Genomic DNA, 24,374 nt, shown 5'->3' with positions numbered 1-24,374 from the left:
GTGAAACTTTAAAGGCACAAATGTCAGCTTCCACAAAACATACAAATTTGAAATTGTTACTCCTTGTTTGCTGTGCTACTACAAAAGTTAGAGGATGTATCTAAGATACGACCGTTGATTTGACGTAGCTCGTGCTCGGTATCAATATTCGGCGACTGTGTTAGGGAAACCATTTCTTCCCATTACGGAAGTGCCTTGTTTTCTGATGACAAAAGTTACGCATTTTCGTGCATAAGACGCACGGAATTTTTGGTTTATTCAATCCAGCTTTCCACACTCGGCAATGGCGTCCTGTAGGTATGAATAAATGTATCCTTCACTGTGGTTTTTGGCACTAACTGGAGGGCGTATGTTATTTAATTTTCCTCTGTTCATGGGAGAGGGAAAGGCAGGTATGACAACACGAACCTCCAGTTAATGTCAAAACCACAGTGAATGATGCATTTATTGATACCACACTGGACGCCTTTACCGAGCGTGGAAAGCTGGATTGATAATAAAAAAATGCGAAAATTGATCGGAGGAATTTCTTGCTCAAATGTTCCAATCGCGATCAGTCATTCATAAATTCAGGATTTATTTGCTTTTTTTGCTGCGTCCTGGAGAAAACATTACCTTAATTCTAAAGGCCCAAACGCAATGTGGGCGGAAGCGGAACGGAAACGGAAAGTTTGACAGTTGTCACAAATGACATCAAGCTGCCTAGTCGAAGTCGATTTGGTTCTAACTTGTTTTCAATCCGACAAGTAGGCTTACTCTGATCGAGCTTTTCCGCTGCCGCTGCCGTTCCGCTTCCGCTGCCGTTCCGCTTCCGCTGTCATTGCGCTTGGGTCTTAAGTGTTTCTGGTTAATTGACAAGAGCATGTAATATCCAGCTTTCCATGCTCGGTAATGGTGGCCTGTTTGTATGAATAAATGTATCCTTCACTGTGCTTATTGACACTAACCAGAGGGCGTATGTTGTTCCATTTTTCTCTGTCCCTGTGAGAGGCAAAGGGAAAGGGAGGGGTCAAAGTCCGAACATCCAGATAGTGTCAAAAAGCACAGTGAAGGATACATTTATTCATACAAACAGGCCGCCATTACCGAGCATAGAAAGCTGGATTCGGTTATAGCGAAAAAAATTTGTAACACGTTTGGTTGCTCGGTACATTATCAAAGAGCTTTGGGGGTGACGTAGCTGGCAGCACAAGCGAGCGAAAGTTGAATGAAAATTAACTCTTAAACAACAATAATTTACGGTGGTCCTGAAAAGAACCGTTTTGTCGCGATGGTTGGAGTAATGCTTAGCTATTAGAGTGTTCAACACGGATGAGGCTGGCGAGCTGTATGTTGTTTGGAACGAGGGTGACGCGCTTGGCATAGCTGGCCCATAGCGGCTAATGACGAGCAACTGAATCCGATCAGTAGCGGTGCGGCTTCTTCCTCCTTCTTCGGTGAATCGAGGGCTCCTGAGGGCAGCCTTGATAACTAGCTGCTGCGGGCAGCCTTTCGTTGTGTACTGGGGAGAACAGTGTTCAACGCCACGCGCCGAAAGCACTGCTGTTGCTGCTGATAACGACCGGCCGGACACATACGGTGATTGAATAAGCACCGTTTGGCGAGACCGGATGGAATTCGATTTCGAAATCTGTGCTAGGAAAAACGCTTTTTGCAGGCTATCGGAGATAATTTTGATCACCATTGCAACAGTTGGACATTTGTGCAATTTTCAATAGTAACCTGATAAAATGTTCATTTTAGCATATTCGTAGAACATTTTTCAATCGATTGGGCTTGTTTAGAATTAAAACCCATTCACTATTGACCACTTTTCGTAACGCGGTCGATTTTAGTTTTTTGAAATTGCACCCCCAATATGTTACCCATAGACGTAATCCTACGTAAAAAAAAAACAAAGATGCGGGTCATTAGAAAGAATATCGGAGCTCGGACTTGTCCTGAATTTTATAAATTTTTATGATCCTGGAAAAATATCATGATAACAGGTTCTAGACTAAGAAACATTTGCAAGATTCTAAACTAAGACATATATGATGTGGGGTTTGAAAAATTACTTCAAATATAATGAATCTGTATCCTGGAATTGAATCAAAACAATCCGTCATAGAAAAATTAAAAATGATCAGCTTCCAAAACCCATATCAAAATTTGAGTTGACGGAATTGAGAAAGTGGAATATGTTGTAACTTGCAATTAGAATGCACACCACTGCCCATGTGAACTGTCCAGCCTATGCGGTGACTACGAAACAGGATTCGGTGGCCTTTGAACAGGTTTCGGAGGCACCGCAAATGTGGCCAATTAAATTGTATTTATCAATTTATAATTTTCATAGAACCAATTCATGCGTCATATAAAAATTCGAAGAATTTCATTAATAATTCATCAGAGGCCATGCCAATATGTCCATGGCAACATTGGCCATCCGGTGGAAAGTTGACAAATTTATAATTTTTATATGACCAAACCGTGCGACCAACCGGTGGAAACTAACGATTTTAAATTGGTTCACTACTTGACTAGCCTATTGTTCCCAAGTAAATCGTTTAACGTACTCCATTCTACTCGAAATTCTAGTACTACACTATGTTTGTTTTGATTTGCTATGGAAGTTTGACAGGTAAAATGAGGGGTTCGTGGATTTTCCAAGGGGTAGGTCACTCAGCACAGTGTGCCAAAAACACAGTAGAGCACACCATAGCTCACTCATTTGGCACCCATGTTACATATTTTTTGTGATCTCTAAAGTAACTGGGTGAGGATGTGTCAAAATTTGATTGTTGACACAAACAATTTTCGGTATCCGCAACAGATAATTTCGCCGGAGCCTCGAACTCACCCTTACTGCTATGATCCGCAACCGGAGCAACGGAAGATGCCGACATCACGACGACGACCGGGTGGATTTAATATGAATCTGAAAGCCAACGCCGAAGTACAGAAACTGCCACGGAATTGGGAAGTTTATGCACTTTTGTATTGACTTCCAGATGTTTCACGGATTTTGAAGTAAAACATTCACTAACATTGCCTGTTGTAGAGCTCCAGACGAGGCTCCAGACATAGATACGCTATTCGACACACCAACAGAACCATCAACCGGTCGAATAACCAGGAGGCATTTAACGCTCAACCTGAACTAGTTCAGGATTGATTAAAATAGAATCACTGCTACTCATTTTTTTTAATAAATTTTCTGACTTATTCGACAGTCCCGTCTGGCTGGAGCAGATATTTGCATCTACGTAGCACTTCTACAGATTGATTTCGTACGGTTAGCAGGGAACGATTTTGGGAAAATTGAACTGTGATGAATTGGTTTCCTGCGTCATCCATTCCGCCTCCAGTAGCTCCTGGATGGTGCTCCGAGTTTTGGGATTCTTGTCAACGGATTTCCTCAACGTCCACGAATGGGTTCTCGAAGAACAACAACACGTACTGTGTCACACAGAGAGCCCACATTTCCAGTTCATGGCAGGAGTAGCGGTTGCCTACCAACACTTCCAGACTGCAGTACTCGATCGTGCTGTAGAAGGTAGAAAAAAAGTTGCCCTTCCTGTACGAACGTCGCCGATCCGAAGTCAATAAGCTTGATATGCAAATGGTGATCGATGGTAACGTCTTCATCTTTGAGTTCCCGGTGCAGAATGTTCAACGAGTGCATTCCCAATGTTCCTCACCAGCAATGTTTGCTGTACTCTCCGTGGATCAAATCTGCATCACACTGCGACATATATGTATACGGGAGACGGAACTGTGGCGATTCTTGATGGGCTGCCCATTCATGACCATTGTCTTCGACAGCTCGTACGGTTTGATATACAAAAAAAAAACATTTGAATTGTCAAAATTGGCGTTGACGGCACCGTCGAAAAATTTGCTCTTCCAGCAAATATAGACAGCTTCTTATGAGAATTTTCGGTGGAGTGAAAGGATAGTACAATGTCCGCCATGTTTCACGCACAGTCTGACGTTTGCTTATGGATTTTACCATAGGAGTAAAGAACTACAGAGGCGCCGTCAACGCCAATACCGGATTGCCAAATATACAATTATTTACACAAAAAAATCAGTCCGATGACATGGCACTCTTGGTACAGCGCGGCACATTTGAAGAACACTGAGAAAAATGTTAGCGCAAAATAAGTGTGTAGAGTTGACTACCCCTTGGGATTTTCCTATGTTTCGAGGGGTGCATCGATTAGCTTGGGACTGAAGAGAGTACCAGAACTGAGCCGAAAAGTTGAGCATGTTTCTTCGGGATCGTCTGGTCTTAGACACCTCAACATTCGCAGAGTTTCATGGATAATTCTAGATAGAGCTGGAATTAGGGTGAAACAGCCTTTGTAAACAATGACTTCTCTCGACATTTTCTAGGAATTCAAGGCACGTCCACGCAAATCAACATAACCATCGGGTAGGGGAAGTCTTCTTCTATCCCATGATGATGTTGATTTGCGTGGGTGAGCCTTAACTTTCTAGAAATCACCGAGAGAAGTCATTGTTAACAAAAGCTGTTACGCCCAAATTCCAGCTCTATCTAGAATTCATCAAAGGCTATGTCATCTTTCTAAAGCAATATTAGGTACCTGGTGGTCCCGGAACAGGTTCCGGAGGCACCGTAAATGTGACCAGTTTATCATTTTCATAGAACCAAGTCATGAAGCACCACAAAATTTGCAGAATTTCATGACGAATTCATCAAAGGCCATGCCAACATGTCCGGGGCCACATAGACCATCCGGCGGTCTCGCAACAGGCTCCGGAAATCAGGCTTGATGGAGCCTCACTTACGAGTCTGAAATAAGCAGAGCGTAGCATTTTGATGAGGAGTAGAATTGCTACTAACAAATCATTCTACCGAGCCTCACAGTTTGTGAGCGAAAGGGGATAAAACGAGAGAGAGGTTCGTTGCCATTCATTTTTATGTTTTCTTTCACACGCTCTTACTATTATGGGGTGTTTACACTTATCCCAAGTAACATTGCACACTCAAAAAATTCCACACGTCATCATCATGTGTCTCACACTAAATTTTGCGCTTATTGTGAAACACATCCATTTCACGTGTGAATCTTATGCTTTGAACCATACCTCAACACTATTGGTTCGAATTATGACACACTTGTAGCATAGAGGTAACTCTAAGACAAGTAGGTCCCGAAGAAACGTGCTCAACTTTTTGGCTCACCTCTGGTACTATCTTCGGTCCCAAGCTTGTCGAATCACCCCTCGAAACATAGGAAAAACCAATAACCCCTCATTTTATCTGTCAAACTTTCATAGCGAATCAAAACAAACATTGCGTAGTACTAGAATTTCGACTAGAATAGGGTACGTTAATCGTTTGCTTGGGACCAATAGGCTACTAAAGTGGTGAGCCAATTTAAAATCGTTAGTTTCGTATTGATTGTTGCTTGTAGTCTATGTACCTTACATGGTGATATCAATAGCTTTGAACATCATAGTTTAATGTTCTACAATATTCTATCCTATCGACTTCTACTTTATCGACTCCAAAATTGAATCGACAAATATATAAACAAAACTATCAGAGGGCAGAGTATACACATGCCTTTTTAATGGGGCTGATTTGGGAATTGATCCTGGACTGTTGGGATGTGCTGCTTACATTGTCTACGTTCGATCTCACTGGGCCACGGTTGTTCTCATATATGAGTCTGGTTGATAAGGATGAAGTCACAACTCATGTGTTGGATGTTTACCTTGCAGAACAAGTAATTCACATCGCATTTAATTGGAGAACACTTCAAATCCATCTGTTTTGAACAGTAGTGTGATTCAATGTGCAATACACTTAAATTGATAGAGAAACGTTGTCAACATTTCGAAGTTCCAAACACTAGAAATCAACGTGTAGAACACATTCAACTATGGTGAAATACACTTAAAATAAATGTGATTGTGCTTATGAAAAATCAAGCGTTCAAACACTTCGATCAAACGTGTGCACTTTTTTGAGTGCAAGTTTTAACAAGGTTTTAAAGCACTCTACAAGTCTACAGAACCCCCATAAAACCCAAATGTTTACTTGTCACTACCGCTAAGGAGCTAGCTGCTAGCAAAAAAGCTCATTAGCATAATGTAAACAGGGCATCAGCGTCTACCAGCATGAAATTCCAGATGCAACTGAAATTCGTGCTAGTTGGCGAGTACACTAGTGCGAGTAAATCCGTACAGATGTAAACACCCCATTACCCTGGGTGAACTCTGAGCTTCATGTCTCGAACAAAAAAGTCATCCGGAGCCTTTACTTCTTCCTTGTTCCTGCCGCCACTCACTTGAGGCAAGGGCTGTCTAAACTCGCAAGAAAAGAGTATTTTAAATCATCTTAAGAATTTGAGGAGTTTCATCAAGTCTGCCGGGAATCCTGGAGCGGTGGCCAATTTATTATTTTCATAGAACCAGTTCGTGTGACCCATCAAAATTCTCATAATTTCATGAAGAATTCATCAGGGACTATGCGCTCTCGAGCGTACCTTCAGTGAAAACACAAAATATGATCTACGGTGCGGAAATTTTGCATGTTGATTGGGAGATATGCTACTCATCTTTTTTACGATGGGTTATACCCCGTACAGACTATGGCTTATATCATGTAATATAGACTGTCTTGCAATGAGCATGAGCACTCATACATCTAGTTTTCACTGGAAATCCTATGTATGAGTGCTCATTGCAAGACAACCTATATATTACATGATATAAGCCATAGTCTGTCCGGGGTATTAACTAAAAATTCAACTGGATTTAAACGTTAGCATTCTATGATAAAAAGTAATGAAAAAGCCTCAAAAGAGCGATCCGTCACTGGCTGATTATGATTAAGAGTACACCGCTTCGACAGTATAATTAAGCCCGTAAACACATGTTTTCAGTTTTAAATGGTAATGTGACTTTTTATACCACACTTTATTTCGCCTGAAACGCCTAACGGAAGCGTAAACCATTTCACTTCCACCATTAGCTGCCATCAGGTACCCAACCTATAGCAGTGCAAAACCACAAGCCTTATAAATACTAGGTTCCCCGCTAGTCACGTCATTTTCTGGCCACCACATGAAAAAAAAATAACACCGCAAGCAGATGGAATCTTTCGAATACAAACTGTAGCTACTTACAACTGAGAAAAACCGAAATCCAATAGGTCAGTAGGTCTTTCCGCCGGGTGCTGGTGGGGGGGCGAATTGTACCATTGCACATAGGAGTGTTTGACCCGAAAAGTTGGCCAAAATTTCAAATCGATGATTTTGTTGTTGGAATTGGCTGCCGACAATAGTCACACTCATCTGAGAAGTTTGGAGCGTTGTAAAAGAGTTTTGGACAATTCAATCAATTGGAATGGATAAAGCGGCAGGCAGCAGCTGAATGTAAACAACCGAACACGGCAAATGTGTGTGTTACATACACACCAAGGGGTATTCAACTCTGCACACCTCAATCTGTACCGAAAACTTTATCTGTGCCGAAAGCTGAGGCAACCGTTGGGCCGAGTGTGCCGAAGTGTGGCAATTAAGCTGTCGATCTCAGTATCCCATGAGTTTGACAACCCTGCAGTTATGACTTTTGAGATTATTTGTTTGCATTGCCAAGTTCTCATGGATGGTTAAACGAGCTATATTTGTGTATATTGCATAGGATATACGAGATCGTCGGCCACTGCTGGAACTGTTAGCCAGTATACACTGACCGCTGCCAACTATTAAGTTCAACTCCTCCACGAGAAGGAGAAGGGTGAGTGATGGCAGAAGCTGTCCATCCAGGACAAGAAATTTCTTGACCATGTCTTATTCTGGTAGACGTTCGCCGAAACCTGTACTTATGACCCACTTGGCAAGTGGAAAATGTACCTCTACATTATCGTTATGGTACTCGGACAACCTAGAAATCAAGAAGGATTCGACCTAAAACTCCCACTGGCGATAGTAGAAGCAGCAATACACCTTCAGTTGCTTCCTAGTGTTAGCCTTAACTTTTGGGTACTGAATTCATCTAAGTTTGCTAAACATGTTTTGGTGGGAGAGCAAATCGACTGCGTCCATGGTTTTGAACTTTTGAACACCCTAATCAAAAAACAGGAGACCCAGGAAATCGCTGAGATTGTTCATTAACAACACAAAAATAAATAGTGCTGCTCTTCTTCTTTCTCACGGCTCTCAACTTTTTACTTTTAATCCGTTTGTTCTCATCGTTTATCAAATAATTTTCAGCAGCATGCAAATGCTGGTCCAGGATCTAGATACCGGTTGCCAACGTTTGATTACTACCTTCTCTTTGTATTAGCTGGTTGTTCCTTCATAACTTACATCCTTACTTGTTTTTGCCGGAATTGCATACTTATCCCCTGCTGGCTGTTCCGATCGCGTTTATAAATACCGCGATTCAGATTGGCTCCGTCGAGGGCTCCGTTACCTCCGGTGTGACCTTCACAATTCTGTTAACAGCATCCTTCTTAATGCTAATACAAGATCTACTGATGCCACCAGCCTCCACAGTCAATCGAATCTCCGAGATCGTTCAGTCCATAGAATGGAGTGGTTCTCCGGGAGAAACTGCTGCGGTTACAGTTGCATCTGCAGAATGGCGAGATCGTTTTGTACGGGGTCGTTGTTGACACCGTACATCAATGCTACAATTGGAACTGGATTCTGCAATTATTCTTGTTTATACCATTTGCTTTCAGTCCGCATCCTATTGCCCTCTGGGGTTAATCGTAAGCAGGCCTATTCTGACCCATAACATGAATCCTTCCTTTTATTATGATTGAGGATACTCTCGCTGGAAAGTAAAAAAATATTCTGAAAAAAAACTTCCCTTTTAGTTTGAAGCAAACAAACGTTTGTCAAAATGTCAACTCAAAGCAGTGATGCCATTTTATATTATACTAGCTGAGTGTGCCCGGCCTTGCTTGGGATTCAATATAAGCTTGAGTTTATGCGCCAATTAAAAAAAAAGCTATATTGTACGTACCCCCCCCCCCCCCCCCCTCTTATCTAAGGGGCTACCCCATATGACATCTTCTTCTTCTTCTTTGCATTTCAAGCTTATTGCATATCGCATATTAGCTTATTGCGTGCTTTCAACTTAGTGTTCTAGATGCACTTCCACAGTTATTAATTGAGAGCTTTCTATGCCTGTACCATTTATGCATTTGTATAATTGTGTGGCAAGTCCAATCATACTTCTATGCCCAGGGAAGTCGAGAAATTTTCCAACCCGAAAAATTCCTAGACCGGACCGGGAATCGAACCCAGCCGCCTCCAGCATGGTCTTGCTTTGTAGCTGCGCCTTTACCGACTGAGCTAAGGGAAGCCCCTATGACATCCACATGCCAAATTTGGTTCCATTTGCTTGATTAGTTCTCGAGTTATGCAGAAATTTCTGTTTCATTTGTATGGGAGCCCCCCCTTACAGAAGGGGGAGGGGTCTCAAACCATCATAAGAACCTTCCACGGCCCCAAAAAGCCCTGTATACAAATTTTCACGCCAATCGGTTCAGTAGTTTCGGAGTCTATAAGGGTCAGACAGACAGACAGAAATTCATTTTTATATATATAGATAGATAGATAGATAGATAGATAGATAGATAGATAGATAGATAGATAGATAGATAGATAGATAGATAGATAGATAGATAGATAGATATAGATTCTATCCCCAAGGGGTGGTCACACACTTATTTTGTGACAACTTTTTTCTCAGTGTGCCTCACGTGTTCCGCAGCTGTGCCGAGAGTGCCAGTCATCGTACTGACTTTGTTTGTTTGTGAAAAATGGGATATTTGGCAACCCGGTTAATTTGACAGTTCAAATGTTTTGTTTTGAGGGAAGACAACAAGCAGTGGAACCCACACCGAACCAAGACGATGATCCAGAAGCACCCCAGCTGGACAAGTCGATACTGGACAAACTGGGCCTCGATAAGGCGATCAACATCGAAACGCATCTGATGGCATTCGAAATCGACGTTGCAATCGCTGGAACGGGCTCACGATATCGATGCCGTTTGTGTGATTCGGTTCTAACAAATTTTGGCAAGCAATATTGCTGCCAATGAAATTGACCAAAGCGTGAAGCTGGTCATAGATCAGGCACGGGAAAAGCTGTTGCGGGAATCTAAATCGGCTGCCGAGATCAACGATGGTTACCTGGCAGCGAGCAGGTTCGAGATGGCCAAGGACCTAGGCGAGTAAGCGAGGTGACACAGTCGGAAGAAGTGTTAGTTTGTTTACTAAAATGAACTATGCCGATTTTGTTATGGCAAGTTTTGCTATAAGAAATGCTCCTCGTGTTTATTAGCGAAATTCACACCAAATGTTGATTATTTGCGTAGGAAATCAGTTTGACACGGCATTTGTGACCAGCGTACACCTTCCGGTCATATGAAACAGGTCAAAAACCGTCCAAACCCGCCCAAAAAAAATTTAACTCGGCAAATGGTTCACAGCCTAAGTTGTTTACATCGGAGGATTTGAAGACGGAGATACTGCAGAATATGACGAAAGTGTTGCTGCTGCTGAAGGCTGTTTGCTTCAGTGGTGGTTTTCGGAACATATTTCAAGATATCTTCGAATATGGCCCATGGATTTTCGTTATGCTCATTCCAAAATAGCTTCAGAGTTATTTTCTGGATTCTCCTTAATAATCTTACGATTATTTCCGCTATTCTCCAAAATGGTCTTGGAAATTTGTGCAGAACACTTGAGAGCTTCCCTCCAGAAATGGCTGGAAATTTACTTCAGGTTTATCTTCGTATTCTTAATGATTCCCGCGAGAATTTACCTAAATTTCTCTCCATAATGTTCATTAAAATTTCCTTGGAACATTCTTCATTTGGTATATCCGGACTAATTCGTGAGTGCCGATTGTGTGTCAGTTTCCAAGATTGAGCTTTTATTCGCGAGAAATCGGCTATAGACGTACATGACAAAAGCATGTACACCCTGATCTGAAGATCAAATTGAAATCAAAATTTGCTATTATGATGTAACTTATTTTGAATACTTCCAGTTGATCTCATTTTGGTTGACTTAACGGATAACACAGCAAAAATGAGAGCAAAATTTTACACTGTTGAATCAAACGGAAAACTAATCTTGCTTTCAATGCAATCAATTTGATTACTGATTTGGCATTCATAATGTTTAACTGAATACGGGCATGGCGTAAATGTTTAGTATCCATGCTTCTCACGCTGAAAGAGTTGAGCTCAAATCTCACCTCGGGCAAGTCATGAATGACCTAAACTGTGTTAAACAAAACAAATAAACAATAATCATTAGACATAAACGACAGATGAACTTAAATTAAATTTTAAACAAGACGTTAACAGCAAAACTTCAAGTTAAGTTGCTTTCATTTAAAAAGTTTTTACTGCATAATGAAAGCACAATATGATATCAGACTTATGTCGCGACAATTGAAAACAAAATGAGTTTTCATTAAGATAGGAACTGCAAACTTTAATATCGATTTACTTTCATTTTTTTAACAAACTTTGCTCGGGTAATCAGTCAGGATATCCCTTGGAATGTAGACATTTAAAAAAAAAGAAAAGAAATCCTATGAATTGTACTTCAGAATTCCATGAGAATTTTTGTCAGAGCTCCGTTGAAATTCTTCTCCAAATGCCCTCGATAGAAGCTCTTGGAGTTTTCTCGAAAATATCTTTGAAAAGCTCTTGAACCTTTTTTAGAATTTCCTTTATAAATTTCTTGGGGATCTCCTCAAACTCAAAAATTATAAGGACATTTGGAAATATGCTCAACATTTCCTGTGAATTCTTCGCTTTGGAGCTCTCTTTCGCAAATTCATTGATATTTTCTTGGGAATTCCCTTAAACTTATCTTTAAATTATGTAGCTTGAAATTTTGCAAAGCATTTGTGCGAGCTTTTGTTCGAAAGTATTATTATTATCATTATTCCCTTGGACAGGGCGTCGACAACCTGGAAAATCAGGGAATATCAGGGAATTCATTTTTGCACCTGGACAATCAGGGAATATCAGGGAATTCATTTTTGCACCTGGACAATCAGGGAATATCAGGGAATTTCATTCAAATTCAGGGAAATATTTCCTGATCCCAGAATCGTATTAAAAAGTATGACACACTTCGCTAGTTTCAAACAGCTTAATTACTCGGTGTAGTTTAATGATGGTTGTTCATTTCAAATTTTAAATAGAGTTGTGAACTTGCGGTTTCTCAGTGCTTGATGCTGTATTTTTGCAAGTTGAGCAAAAATTACTCAAATAAAAAAGATATTTCGATGATCTAGGGCCAAATGTAAATTCAGTTCCTACTGGATGTTGGCACACTCCCACAAACATCAATTATCTGAGCGCCTTTAAGTAAATGCGAGAATAGTAAAGTTTGAGTATTCTAGGTCTTCATTGTAAACCTGGTTAGCTCGGAAAATTGGCTTCTCAGTGAAGTTGGAATCAACATACACAATTTTGGAGATGAAAGCGCTGTTTTTTACGATTTCCCACCGGAGAAATCCGGTCATGAATTAGCGTTTCGTAGCGTATTATCGTATTATCCGGAATAATTTTCTTGCGGAGCTGGACCTCAAAATGTGCTCAAGAGAGAAACAATATAATGGGATTAAAGACAATTGTTTCATATGTAAGATGTATAACTGCGTGAATTTCTGCTCCTAGCGTTAAGTTCGATGGTAAGAAACCGATCATGAACTTGCTGGAAACATTAAGTGATTAAGCAAGCCTTTTTGTAGATCTATATCGAGATGGTTGCACTTCGCTATCAATTATATTAACATTCCGGTTACTGCTTGAACTGATTATCTGGCACTTACTTTACTTACTTAAGGGTCCTGTACACCACCGGAGGTGCAAAGGGCCAACGTGAAAGACTTCGATCCTGGGCGGCTGCCCGCTTTGGCTTGACCCAGGTCAGATTCCTATCGAACTGCTTTATTTCCTTGTTGAGGCTCCGCCGCCATGAGCCCTTGGGTCTGCCTCTGCTGCGATGTCCTACTGGATTCCAATCCAGCGCTTGCTTGCAGAATTCGTTTCCGCCCCGTCGAAGTGTGTGGCCGACCCACCTCCACTTTCGCTTTCGAATTTCTGTTGCTATCGGCTTCTGATGACATCGACGATGGAGCTCGGCATTCGAGATCCGATTGAGAGGCCACCAGGCACGAATTATATACCGCAGGCATCGGTTGATGAAGACCAGCAGCTTCTGAGTGTTTTTCGTTGATACACACCACGTCTCGCTGGCGTATAACAACACAGATTTCACGTTCGAGTTGAAAATTCCGTCTAGATTCGTGCACCTATGTCGCTCTTGGTCCCGCCGTCCGACGCTATTTGGCTGCCAATATATTGGAAACTTTCGACCTTCTCCACTGTTTGCCCCGCTACCGTTACGTTGGAAGGGTTACCCGTGTTGTAGCTACGGAATGCCGCAGTCAAGCAGTCGCTGTAATCTGGTTCGAGCGAATGTAGATTGATCTGGTTCTCAGCAGCTCGAGCTCTAAAATAGCGTTTTCTAGCTTTACGCACGACTTTGCGGAGATGCTGTAACCATAGAGGCAACTCTAAGACCAGAAGGTCCCGAAGAAACGAGCTCAACTTTTTGGCTCAGCTCTGGTACTATCTTCGGTCCCAAGCTAATCGATGTACCCCTCGAAACATAGGAAAATCCACGAGCCCCTCATTTTATCTGTCAAACCTTCATAGAGAATCAAAACAAACATAGGGTAGTACTAGAATTTCGACTAGTACTAGTGGGGTACGTTAATCGATTCGCTTGGGACCAATAGGCTAGTCAAGTAGTGAGTCAATTTAAAATCGTTAGTTTCGTATTGATTGTTGCTGTAACTCAGATGTCTACCGCGGATGCTTGAACGAATAAGGTCTACCTCGTCTACGTTGAACAAGTTCCTCCAGTTCCCGTTTCATCCGTATTTGTTGCACGAAATATTTCAATCCAATCGACGTTCATAATAGCGATGTTCAATTCTGGAAAGCTGCAACGTCGAAAATCAAAATCATTGACGATGTTTGAGTCACTGGCAAGTTGCATGTAGGAGTCGTTCACGTCGATGCGAAAAACAAACGTCTTAAGATGGCTGTCGATTCTGAGGAGCGATGACGGAGGTTCGATGAGTTCAACAAGGTTTGGTTCGTTTGCAAACCGACCATTCGAATTAAGCAGGCTGTTGAGCTGATGCAGACCGGAGGCAACCATAGATTCAACCAAAGCGATTTCCTGTTCAGAAGAAGCGAATTTCAAAATACATAGTTGAAAGTTATAGTGTTGTTCAATTGCTGAATTCAGCCATGCCGGTATTATTATTTTTAGCCATATTTAGCTTTTTATATGAAACCGGGAAAAATACGTTCTGCACCCAGATTAAAACCGGGAATTTATTTTCTTAAATTCAGTGGCTACCAGAAAAGTTATTGACAAAACGTTGATTTTCAGAAGTCCATTCAAACACCTTACATATCTCTAAAACTTTGCCAAAGATACCATCTCGATTAAAAAAAAAACATTTTTTCTATATCCCTGCTAGGTGGATTAATGTTGAAAAAGTTAGGTTCAAGAGAACGAGCTAATCGCGAACACAAACTTCTCCAGTGACATTGTGTGTCCAAACGATTTTTCGCGCAATTAATAAAACGCACGATTTAGCGCTTCTAAACCACTGTCCAATGGTAGGAAACCTGCAACAACAACAACAACAACATACCTACAAACAAATCTCGCGTAACATTTGAAAAGGGCCTATGTCCAAAATGTAAACAATCCAGAAAATGAATTGTAAATTTTTCCGCCAGTATTTAATTCCTATATAAATAAATTGAAGTATTTTAGGCATTTATATTGTTCACCATAACAATAGTAACTATATCTCAGTACACAACATCCAAAACATGCGAAAAGTTTTCAAAAATACATGAAAATCGATAAAAAATTAATATCACAGTAATAAGCCTTTTTGTGAATCTTTAAATGGTTAGGCCCTTTTTGTTAAGCCGTTGTGCTTGTCATCATAAATTGTAGGCCCTTTGCTAAGCCTTTTCTTAACGTCAAATAAATCATCGGCCCTGCCTCAAGCAGTAGGGCCTAGCTTTGATTTGAAATTTTTCAATCATCGGCCCTTCTACGTCGCTAGGCTTATGAATGGAACCTCATCGAACGAAAAAAATATATGTTAGGCCCGAGGTTAGGCCGTTTTAGCATGAATGATTGGAAAAATTTCGTGGATCGGCCGTTTTTAAAATCAAGTTATTTTTAATGATTTTTATCGATAATGCGGAACATTCCTATACGACTGGTAGCTAATGACCAGTGCTACAGAATGGTTTCAAAAATCGGTTTGTTTACATTTTGATCATAGGCCCTATTCAAATGTTACGCGAGAAATGAGTAAAAGCTCGTGGGAGGACACGACCAGTACGATCTACGGTCACGCAACACGTTTGCGGTTTTTGTAGTATCACCAGTAGAAGGTACTTGGCGATTGGTTGGGCTGCGGAAGGATGTTTTCGGGAAGCCACGAAGGTTAGAGGGCGGCGGTGGGGGTGCCGGGGATCGTAAATCAAGCACAATGTTGAATAACCGCGTGGCCTTTGCATTCAGTTCCGAGCGGCGGCGGTGTGGCACCTGGCCTGGCAGGCAATCGGAACTAAATGGAGCCAGATGGGCAAAGGGTGTAGTGCAAATGTGTATGGCATGTAGTTATATCTTTGGTACTCCCGTGAGTGAATGTTTACATATTCTTTCGCTCCCTGGGTGTTTGTGGGTGTAGTTGCCGCGCTAGTTGCCTGTTGGAATTTGGATTTGTTTCTATTTCTGACGTGTTTGATGTGATGGGGTTCGATTTTAAAAATTACAATATTGCTCTGTGTATCCGATGGGATATTTTGCCCGTAAGTTAGACTTGAGTTCTTACATTTTGTTCAAGCCATGTTTAGAATGTTTGGCTTAGCCTTAAAATATGTTAGCTCAAAACTGCATTCAGTCGCAGTCCGAACGTCCCAGAAACTCAACAGCCATCCTCAAGGTGCTGGGAGATTGCTAAACGAATTTCAATTCAGTGAGCAAGTGACTCTAGATACTAAGAGAATGTGAAAAAATGGGTCTGCTGAGTGCAATCCCGGATAAAGCGTAGAAACTTTACGGTCGACTGCAGTGTTATCTTATAAGTGATACTTTGATACATCAATCGATTTACATAATCCTTCTTGATTAAACTATAAAAATTTGGAATCTACTGTGTAGCAGCATTTCACGGGAAACCGGGTTTAACCGAAGACAACATGTCGTCTTCGCTTCAATCCAGTGAAACCCCTTGTACAGTAACAGAACAAAAAGCAAACCAGCGTCATCAATGCGAAGAACGATTCTTTTTTTTGCAGAAATAATAAATGTTAAAACCTGATCGCCGGAGCGACAAGGACACCAGTGTTAACCATTCACGAAGATTAGGCCGTTGAAAAGGTTGCAATACGTAGTGACAAATTAATGCGGCACCCGGCGAAAGTGGCGTGCTCGATTGAACCGGTGGTGGTAGCAGCAGCTTCAGTATCAGCAGAATGGTGGACAAACCGAAGATCGGGCTCGGCTCGGAGGAGATAGTCAATCCATCGCCTGCCCTCAGCAAGGGAACGGACTGCGGCAGTCCGCCGCATGTGGTCTACCTGACGGAGACGTTCTACATTAGTTCCAAGAAAAATACCGTCTTCGAAGTGCGACTAACGGACAAGGGGCTCAGTCTGAAGAAGCAAAGCAATGGTTCGACCAAGGAACAGACGATCCCGCTGAAGGATATCATCGGTTGCCGTTGCCTGCGCAGTAAGCGGAAAGCGAAGGGAAGCTCGGCCTGTGCGTGCACCTCCATCTCGGGCACCGCTCAGCTCAAGGTGGTCGAGGAGAACTCCGGCGAGCAGGATGAATCGGACGTTAGCGCTTATCTGTACATCTATGCCTACATCATGAAGCGGAATCGCCGGGGTGGATTTCGGGAACGCACAACCATCACGCTGCGGTTTCGATCCTTCGACAAGTACGAGGACAACAATAAGGAAGCGCAAAAATGGCGAGCGGCCATCAAGTATCTGGTAGCTGGGGAAACTTCCATCCGGCCGACATATCAGCCGAAGGAAACGCGTAAACTGCTGGTGATCATCAATCCGAAATCCGGCTCCGGCAAGGCACGCGAAATGTTCCAACAGCGGGTGGCGCCTGTTCTGGCGGAGGCAGAAATCTCCTACGATTTGCACATAACGAAAAAGTCTGACTGGGCCAGGGAGTTTGTCCGGAACAGGGACATCTACCTCTGGCGGGGCATAGTGGTCGTCGGAGGGGATGGCATCTTCTACGAAGCGTTGAACGGACTGTTCGAACGGGAAGACTGGCAGACGGCGATCGACGAATTGACGATCGGAATCATTCCGTGCGGCTCGGGCAATGGACTGGCCAAAACCATTGCGCACTTGTACGAGTAAGTACCCATTTTTGTTTTTTTCCATTTTCTCCTTTTCATTAGGCCGGGGAAATTACGATTGCATTTAATTCCATTAAACCCCATCTGCTTAGGCAGTCGTAGAAGCTGCTATGAAGTGTATAACAAACAAAATGATGATTATCGAACAAAGAAGCTTTGGATCTTGACTGATTTGGAGAGGTCGCGATGAAGCAAACAAATGAACGTGACTTTTATTTATGGTTGCTTGGCGATTAGCTAGTGCGCAATATTTGCTACTTTTTCTCTGCGTTGTGGCGTGGAAATTGCGTGGGGTGTGCGGGGAGGGTTGGAGTATGTCTGATAAGGGTGCATTGTTGAGTGTTCAATATGCGCAGAATGCGGTTGTTTTTCACTAGGTCAGGCTAGAGCGCAAATGCTTAACCTACGCGAGTCTTTAGAAGGAATTTTGCGCTCGATAAAAGCGTGACCTTGGACCTTGGCTAATTCTGTCTTTGTTTTAATCATTGTTCTTTGATTCTATCGTTAGGTTAAATTACCTACCTGTTATCGAATATGGTATGTCAATCTGGGAGAGTTGTTCCAAATGTCATCACATAAAAAGGCAAAAGATCCAGAACAAGATCCTTAGGATGATCCTAAACAGTCCTCCGCGGACTCAAAATTCTGAGATCCCCCTCCTGGCTGGAATTCAAACATTAGAAGAACGGAGAGTATTCATCCTGGAAAGGTTTAGAGACACCTGTCTGACATCAGATCATCAGATCATACGTGATCGTTGGAGGCGAACCAGCCTCAGGCTGAAAGCCTCCTAAATAAAGATAAATCAATCAATCAATCATACGTGATCTAGCACGTTAGGTTAAGTGATACTCGTAGCTAGGTAGGTTATCACATTTTCCAATTAAAACAAAACAACCCCCCCCCCCCCCCCAACTAAACTAGTTGAAAAATGCATATGTTCGTTGCGCAAGAGTAACCAACGCTTTTAGAACGTTATCCATACAAATGAGTATTTTTCTGGGTAACTTGCCATCTTGGCTAGAACAAAAGTGATTCTGATGCATAAGGCCTATTGGATGGTCTAGCTCAGTGTGCAATTTTCATCAAACTCCATAACATGACAGCACGACCAGAAAGCGGGTTTCTGTATTCAGTGAAGTTATTCGAATGAACAAAACCTATCGCATAATTGGCCTCTCAGTTCAGAATTCACTCACCTTACCCGGTTGATTCAATAGGCTTGTTTAAGCAGTCTACATTCACTGAAAGCGAATATTATTCAGGGAGTGAGTTACTTTTATTCATTCGTATGGATACATTTCTAAAAGCGTCTAAATTTCATGCGATGAGTGACCTATGCTTTTAGAATTTTCTCCATACCAATGAGTAAAAGTAACTCACAACTGAGTAAAAATGACTCACTCTCTGAGTTAGTTTCGCTTTCAGTGTTTCGACTATAGGCAGTTTCGATGCACCACCAATGTAGAGTGCGCTAGGCGATGATGAGAGAAAATGTCATCCAATCCGTTTGTTTACAGTATAATGAAGGTTTTCAAAATTCAAAATAATGCATATTTTATTGCACAACTTGCAAATTTTTATTGGGAGTGGTCTTATTTTTCGATTATCAACAGATCTGAACTGATTTACAGCTCAAATAACCATACAGTAAAAATCCGAGAGATCACAACCGTTGGGACCATTTTATAAACCTTAATTTTTCTCATCAAATATAAATGGATGCACCTGCCGGATTACTGCCGGATGACGACTTCTAGCACCTGTGGTGGATGCTTTAAACAGAAAACGTGAACATATTTTCCCTTCCAATGCTTCACGGCGACAATTTCAGCCCTCATCATTCTTTTTAGGGTTCCCCGATTACACACCAGAGGCTGAAACGATCGCTTAGTTTCTATTGATATCGTCTATTGGATTCCAGTACAAAGGACAGCTTAGATCAGAATTCTCATATCTGTCGGCGCCGATGTACTTCTTTGACTTCTGCTTGCATGCTTTAACTTGACTGCTCTGCTACATAGAAGGTTGTTTTCTTTGGAAAAGTTGTTCTGATGAATACAAAAAAAATCCGGATTACGTTGTTACGCTTGAACCAAGGGGTGGTCATTCTACACACTTATTTTGCGCCAACTCAGTGTGCCGCAGCTGTGCCGGCAGTGTCGAGAAGTCATTGAACTGACTTTTGTTTGCTTGTGAATAATGCCTTGTTATTTTAACAGCTCTTGTTTTTGTTTTGTTTTTCGAAACCTGAGATGACCCGGGATTTACGTTCCGAAATACGAACCTGGCGGGTGGAGTTTCACCTAGGCCGCGGACAGTTTTATTCAGAGTCATTCACTTGTAACGTGCCAGTGCGGTGTTACTCCCAGCACTGATGAGACCCCCGTCTCCAAGCCTCAGGGTCGGCACACGCTCGTGATTATTCCGCGAACCAAGAAAACACTCAATGTTCACTTAAGACAAACTCCCACTTTATTCGTTTTGACGACACTCACTTCACCTACCTTGTGCTAACACTACTCTTATTTTGTCTTCGGGGCCCCTTCACCTGCCACTGCCGTCGTCGTCGTCGTCGTTCCTCTCCTTCCTCTGGTACCGCATCACCTTCTTGGGCCAGGGGTGGACGCCTCTACCTGTCCCGTACGCCCCTCGAGTATGGTGACGGGAGGTTTCAACGAACCACAAGGGTAAGTTGACTTGCCTGGATTGGAGGCGTACACTGTAACTGAGGGATCAGATTCTCGAACTGCGATTCGGACACACTGGCGTGGTCGACTCCGGAAAAAATACGTTGTATTCACAAATGTAACAGTGAAACCGCGAGGTCCTGTGGGCGCGAAGGAGAATTCGAAATGGCGGTTATCGACCTGACAACGGTTGGATCTGGTTCGGGGTAGAGTCGGTGTATAATGAGTCACGCCAAGAGAAAAACAGTTGAACTCGCATCACGGTTTTCGAAAGATTCCATTTCTTTTCACTTGGCAACAGAGGACTGCTACATCAACTTCAAATTACTTCCAGCGAGCAAAAAAATAGCGGCTGTTGTAAATCATTATATCAGTGATTTTGTCCAATCATCTCAACAAAAAATAGTAGAAATTCTCATTAATGATCGCTACCAAACGTATCCCATGACAATTTAAAGATCACTGCGTGTTTATGATCATTTCTTCGATTATATTTTATATTTTATTGCAATACCTTTCGTGGACCTTTCATAGCATCGTAATGTTTGTTTACTTTGCACGATAGGTAGCCGGTTTGACAGTTCAATAGGTAGACTTGGCATCACTCTTGGCGTGACTCATTATACACCGACTCTAGTTCGGGGTTTTCTTGGCGATGGTAATTACCTGGCTGTCCAATGGTATGTGGCAACTTCCTCTACAACTTCTTCAAACTTCCAACTTAGCTCACTTTAGCACTTTAGCTTTAGTTTTCACCTTCAAACTATTAATGTTTAGCTTTGACTTTCGCTATGTGACCGTAGTCTATAATGATCACCAGGCTTATGACTGTGCCTCTTGGTGGACGATGACCCCGAACCGTGACCGTTGAACCGTCGTACGTGCCACGAATTCTCCACGCAATGGCCCGATTACGCCACCCCTATGGACGTCCATTCATGACTGCACACAGCGTGCTCTGGTGGTGGCTAGTGGCATTGTTCTACAGTTTATAGTGAAGTGTCTCCTACTGGCTGCGTTCGTGAGGATTCGTGGGACGTTTTACCTTTTACGAACATTTAAACTTTTTCTTGGAATTTAATAACTAAATATACGAAAACTATACGCGATTAATCTCACCATTCTTCGACGCAACGCTTACACTTGTTACACACTGTTCGATTCTCGGAATATCGAGTCAGAAGTGAAAATTTCCCTGAAGCGCGATCCAAATTCGCAGTTTGATGGTGTGTCGTTCTATAGCTAACCCGCAAGGTTTAGGAGTTTTTAGGAGTCTACGTTGAGTGAGGAAAAGTTTTTCAAGGTTTTTCAACAGCGGTTATTATCGTAGGCTGTCCCGAGTGATAAGTAAAGTTAGGTGTCGCGACATTTTCTCAATCCTTCCATCTTCTTTGCTTTCCCGTGTGTGCTAGTAGATAAAGCTCAATTTCAATTATCATGGCGTTCAATGGAAACGGTGCCGGCGGTGGCCACGACGGGCCACACATCAAGCGCCTCTGTACCGGCCAGGAGATGATCGAGACGCTCAATAGCCGGAACAACAACAACATCAACGTCACAGATCAGTCTTGGCGAAAGCGCGAGGTAGCAACCCGGCCCAACCATATTCTGCTGTTCATCATCATCAATCCAGTCTATCCTATTACAGTGGACGTTCTACACACCATCTGCCACCATCAAGAAGAATGGCGTCCAAGTTATGGTTGAGTTTGACAGCATTGAATCCGCGACCAGAGCCCGCGATGCCTTGAACGGCTGCTACATCTATTCCGGTTGCACGACACGGACTCCAGTTGGGACTATACATTGGAAGCAGCCGTCTCCAAGGATGCCTGCAACGGACGAGCCCCGTTGCTACACCATCCTACCATCTTCGGTGGAAGACCGACCACGTAGAACGACCGTCAATCATTAGTAAACCATGGTCCTAAACCAGCTCTTCTGGGCTGGGACAGGACTTGACATTCAGGTAGCTATTTCGAACCAATTTGCTGTCAAATCCGAGCCAGTTTCTGATTAGTCAATTTGACAGTAGCAATCGTGGAATAAAAAGGACAGAGGGATCACATCAATCTGGCTTGCAGTGATGCCGGAATCAATGTTGACGTCAATGGCGTTGTTAATTGTTTATATTTGCGAAAGGAAAGTTGAAAAATTGAGTGCACTGCGTGTTTTAAGCGATGGATATTGTTGTTTGTTCATGTTTGTTTTTACTGTGTTGAGAAAAAATGATGTACAAGCTGCTAAACGGCGGTAGAAACTCCGAATAAAATCCAAATTAAAATCCAAAAAAAATATTTAACATTCCTGGCATCATTGGTCAACTCCGTCAAACACCACGCACAACTTTCCGAAGGGCATTCTTCAAAAACGTTAAGAAGAGTGAGAAGCTCGATTGTCAAGTCCCTTCCCAGCTTCTGGGAGCCGGCGAAGGAAATGGATTTGCACCAAATTTTTCACCGCCCGAGTTTCATCCGCTGGAAAACTGGAAACCAACACCGACCGGAACACACGTCGGACTGATGAAGGACGCTCCGCTGATACGAAACGGACCAGCCAACTTCATTCAATCGGCACAGCAACAGAGCGCAGTGATTATGATCTACGGACTCGATAACAACACAGCCAAGCTGTTCAATCTGTTCTGCCTGTACGGAAATGTTGTCAGGATAAAGTTCCTAAAGACCAAAGAGGGTACCGCCAGATGGGAGGCGCCATCACAGTCGAACGTAGCATCCAGCACTTGATTTACCTTACCTCACTTGAACAACATTCCAATCGGAAATGATGATAGCGAAATTCAGATTGCATTTTCCAAGCAGAACTACTTATCAGAGTCCATCAACCCCTACATCCTGCCGGACAATTCGATCAGCTTCAAGGACTGAAGCGCCTCCAAGACCAATCGCTTCCTTTCGTTGACCCAGGCCAGCAGAAATCGCAATCAGTCACCGAGCAAGATTATCCACTTCTTCAATATCCCACCCGGTATGTCCGAGGTCACAAGGGCGTATTTTCCCGCTGAAATCTGGACGTTCCTCCTCCGAATTGGTCGAGCTCCAGAGCGTAGCCGTGGGGGTGAACGCCAACATGAAGTTCAACCACAGCGCGATCGATCACAAAGGCTCAAAATTGCCGTTTATTATGAAGCTGTCCTCGCCCAAGACGATGAACGGTGCGTGGAGCAACGCGAAATTCGAAAACATGCACCGCTCTCTGTTCTGCCGGGTACCAGGCCCTATCATCTGGCTTCTGGCAACGTTCTTCTTATCCGTCAAACTTCTGGCACTCCTCATCAAACCATCCATTACGTGGTCGTCTTTGAGCTATCACTTCTTGCGCTGTTGTGTTCACCACTCCGTGGATCCAGAACTAGGCCACCGTACTTCCTGAATAACAGCTACGCTCACATACACTTTTTGCAGTTCACGAGCCAAAAGACCCACTCGTCCAGGTTCATTAAAGATTCTGACATTCCAAGAACCGAGTTTCCATTCATTGTCCTTATTTCGTTGCCGGGTCGGTTACCGAAAATGTCGTTCATTGTTTTCTCTTTCTTCGTTTCTCTGAAAAAAAATATGATTATCAATAAACGGTTATTTTTGAACGCCTTTTTTGTTTAAAGCAGGGGTGATGTTTGGGTTGTTTTTTTTTTAAATAACCGGGAATTGAAAAATTTGTTTTGACCCCGTTCACATTACAGCCTATATCACGTAATATAGGCTGTCTTGCAATGAGCACTCATACATAGGATTTCCAGTGAAAACTAGATGTATGAGTGCTCATTGCAAGACAGCGTATATCACGTGATATACGCTGTAATGTGAACGGGGTATTAAATGGACACGCTTGTACATGATTTCCTAGGGGCACGGAATAACTTTCAATTCTGACGCAGGTTGTAATTAAGTTAATTCCATTTACTACTGCTTTAATTACATTAATTACACAGTGCAGAGCATAAACTGCTTTTTAAGTCCATTAATTGCCAAGGGGAGGAGGTGGCTGTCAAATAAGAACAATCGTCGCCTACCTCGCATAACTGGTTCCAAACGTAAACAAGCCATAAGAAACCTACAGGGTTTGTTTACGTTCGGAACCAATTTCATACAAGGATGATCAGTAGGCTGATTTGACAGCACGTCCCACCTCAGTTAATTGCAGTCTTTATTTAGTTATT

At 42.5% G+C, this 24,374-nt stretch overlaps 1 protein-coding gene and 1 pseudogene across 3 annotated transcripts in view; both read left to right on the top strand.

Annotated features, from left to right (window-relative positions):
- Positions 1-24,374, top strand: part of Sk2 (Sphingosine kinase 2) — a 69,516-nt gene that overhangs the window by 2,533 nt on the left and 42,609 nt on the right. For all 3 annotated transcript variants that reach the window (XM_065226101.1, XM_065226102.1, XM_065226103.1), the window contains exon 2: positions 16,417-17,501. In XM_065226101.1, coding sequence (XP_065082173.1) covers positions 16,594-17,501 — 908 coding nt within the window. In that variant the 5' untranslated portion in view covers positions 16,417-16,593. The remainder of the gene's footprint in view (positions 1-16,416; positions 17,502-24,374) is intronic.
- On the top strand, positions 20,163-23,587 carry LOC135704591 (heterogeneous nuclear ribonucleoprotein L-like; annotated as a pseudogene).

The sequence above is a fragment of the Ochlerotatus camptorhynchus genome, unplaced genomic scaffold (genome assembly GCF_037179485.1).
Source record: "Ochlerotatus camptorhynchus isolate MF236.1 unplaced genomic scaffold, CSIRO-AGI_Acam_v1.1 ptg000244l, whole genome shotgun sequence".
NCBI classification, from domain to species: Eukaryota; Metazoa; Arthropoda; class Insecta; order Diptera; family Culicidae; genus Ochlerotatus; species Ochlerotatus camptorhynchus.
This window is presented reverse-complemented; position numbering and strand designations above follow the sequence as displayed.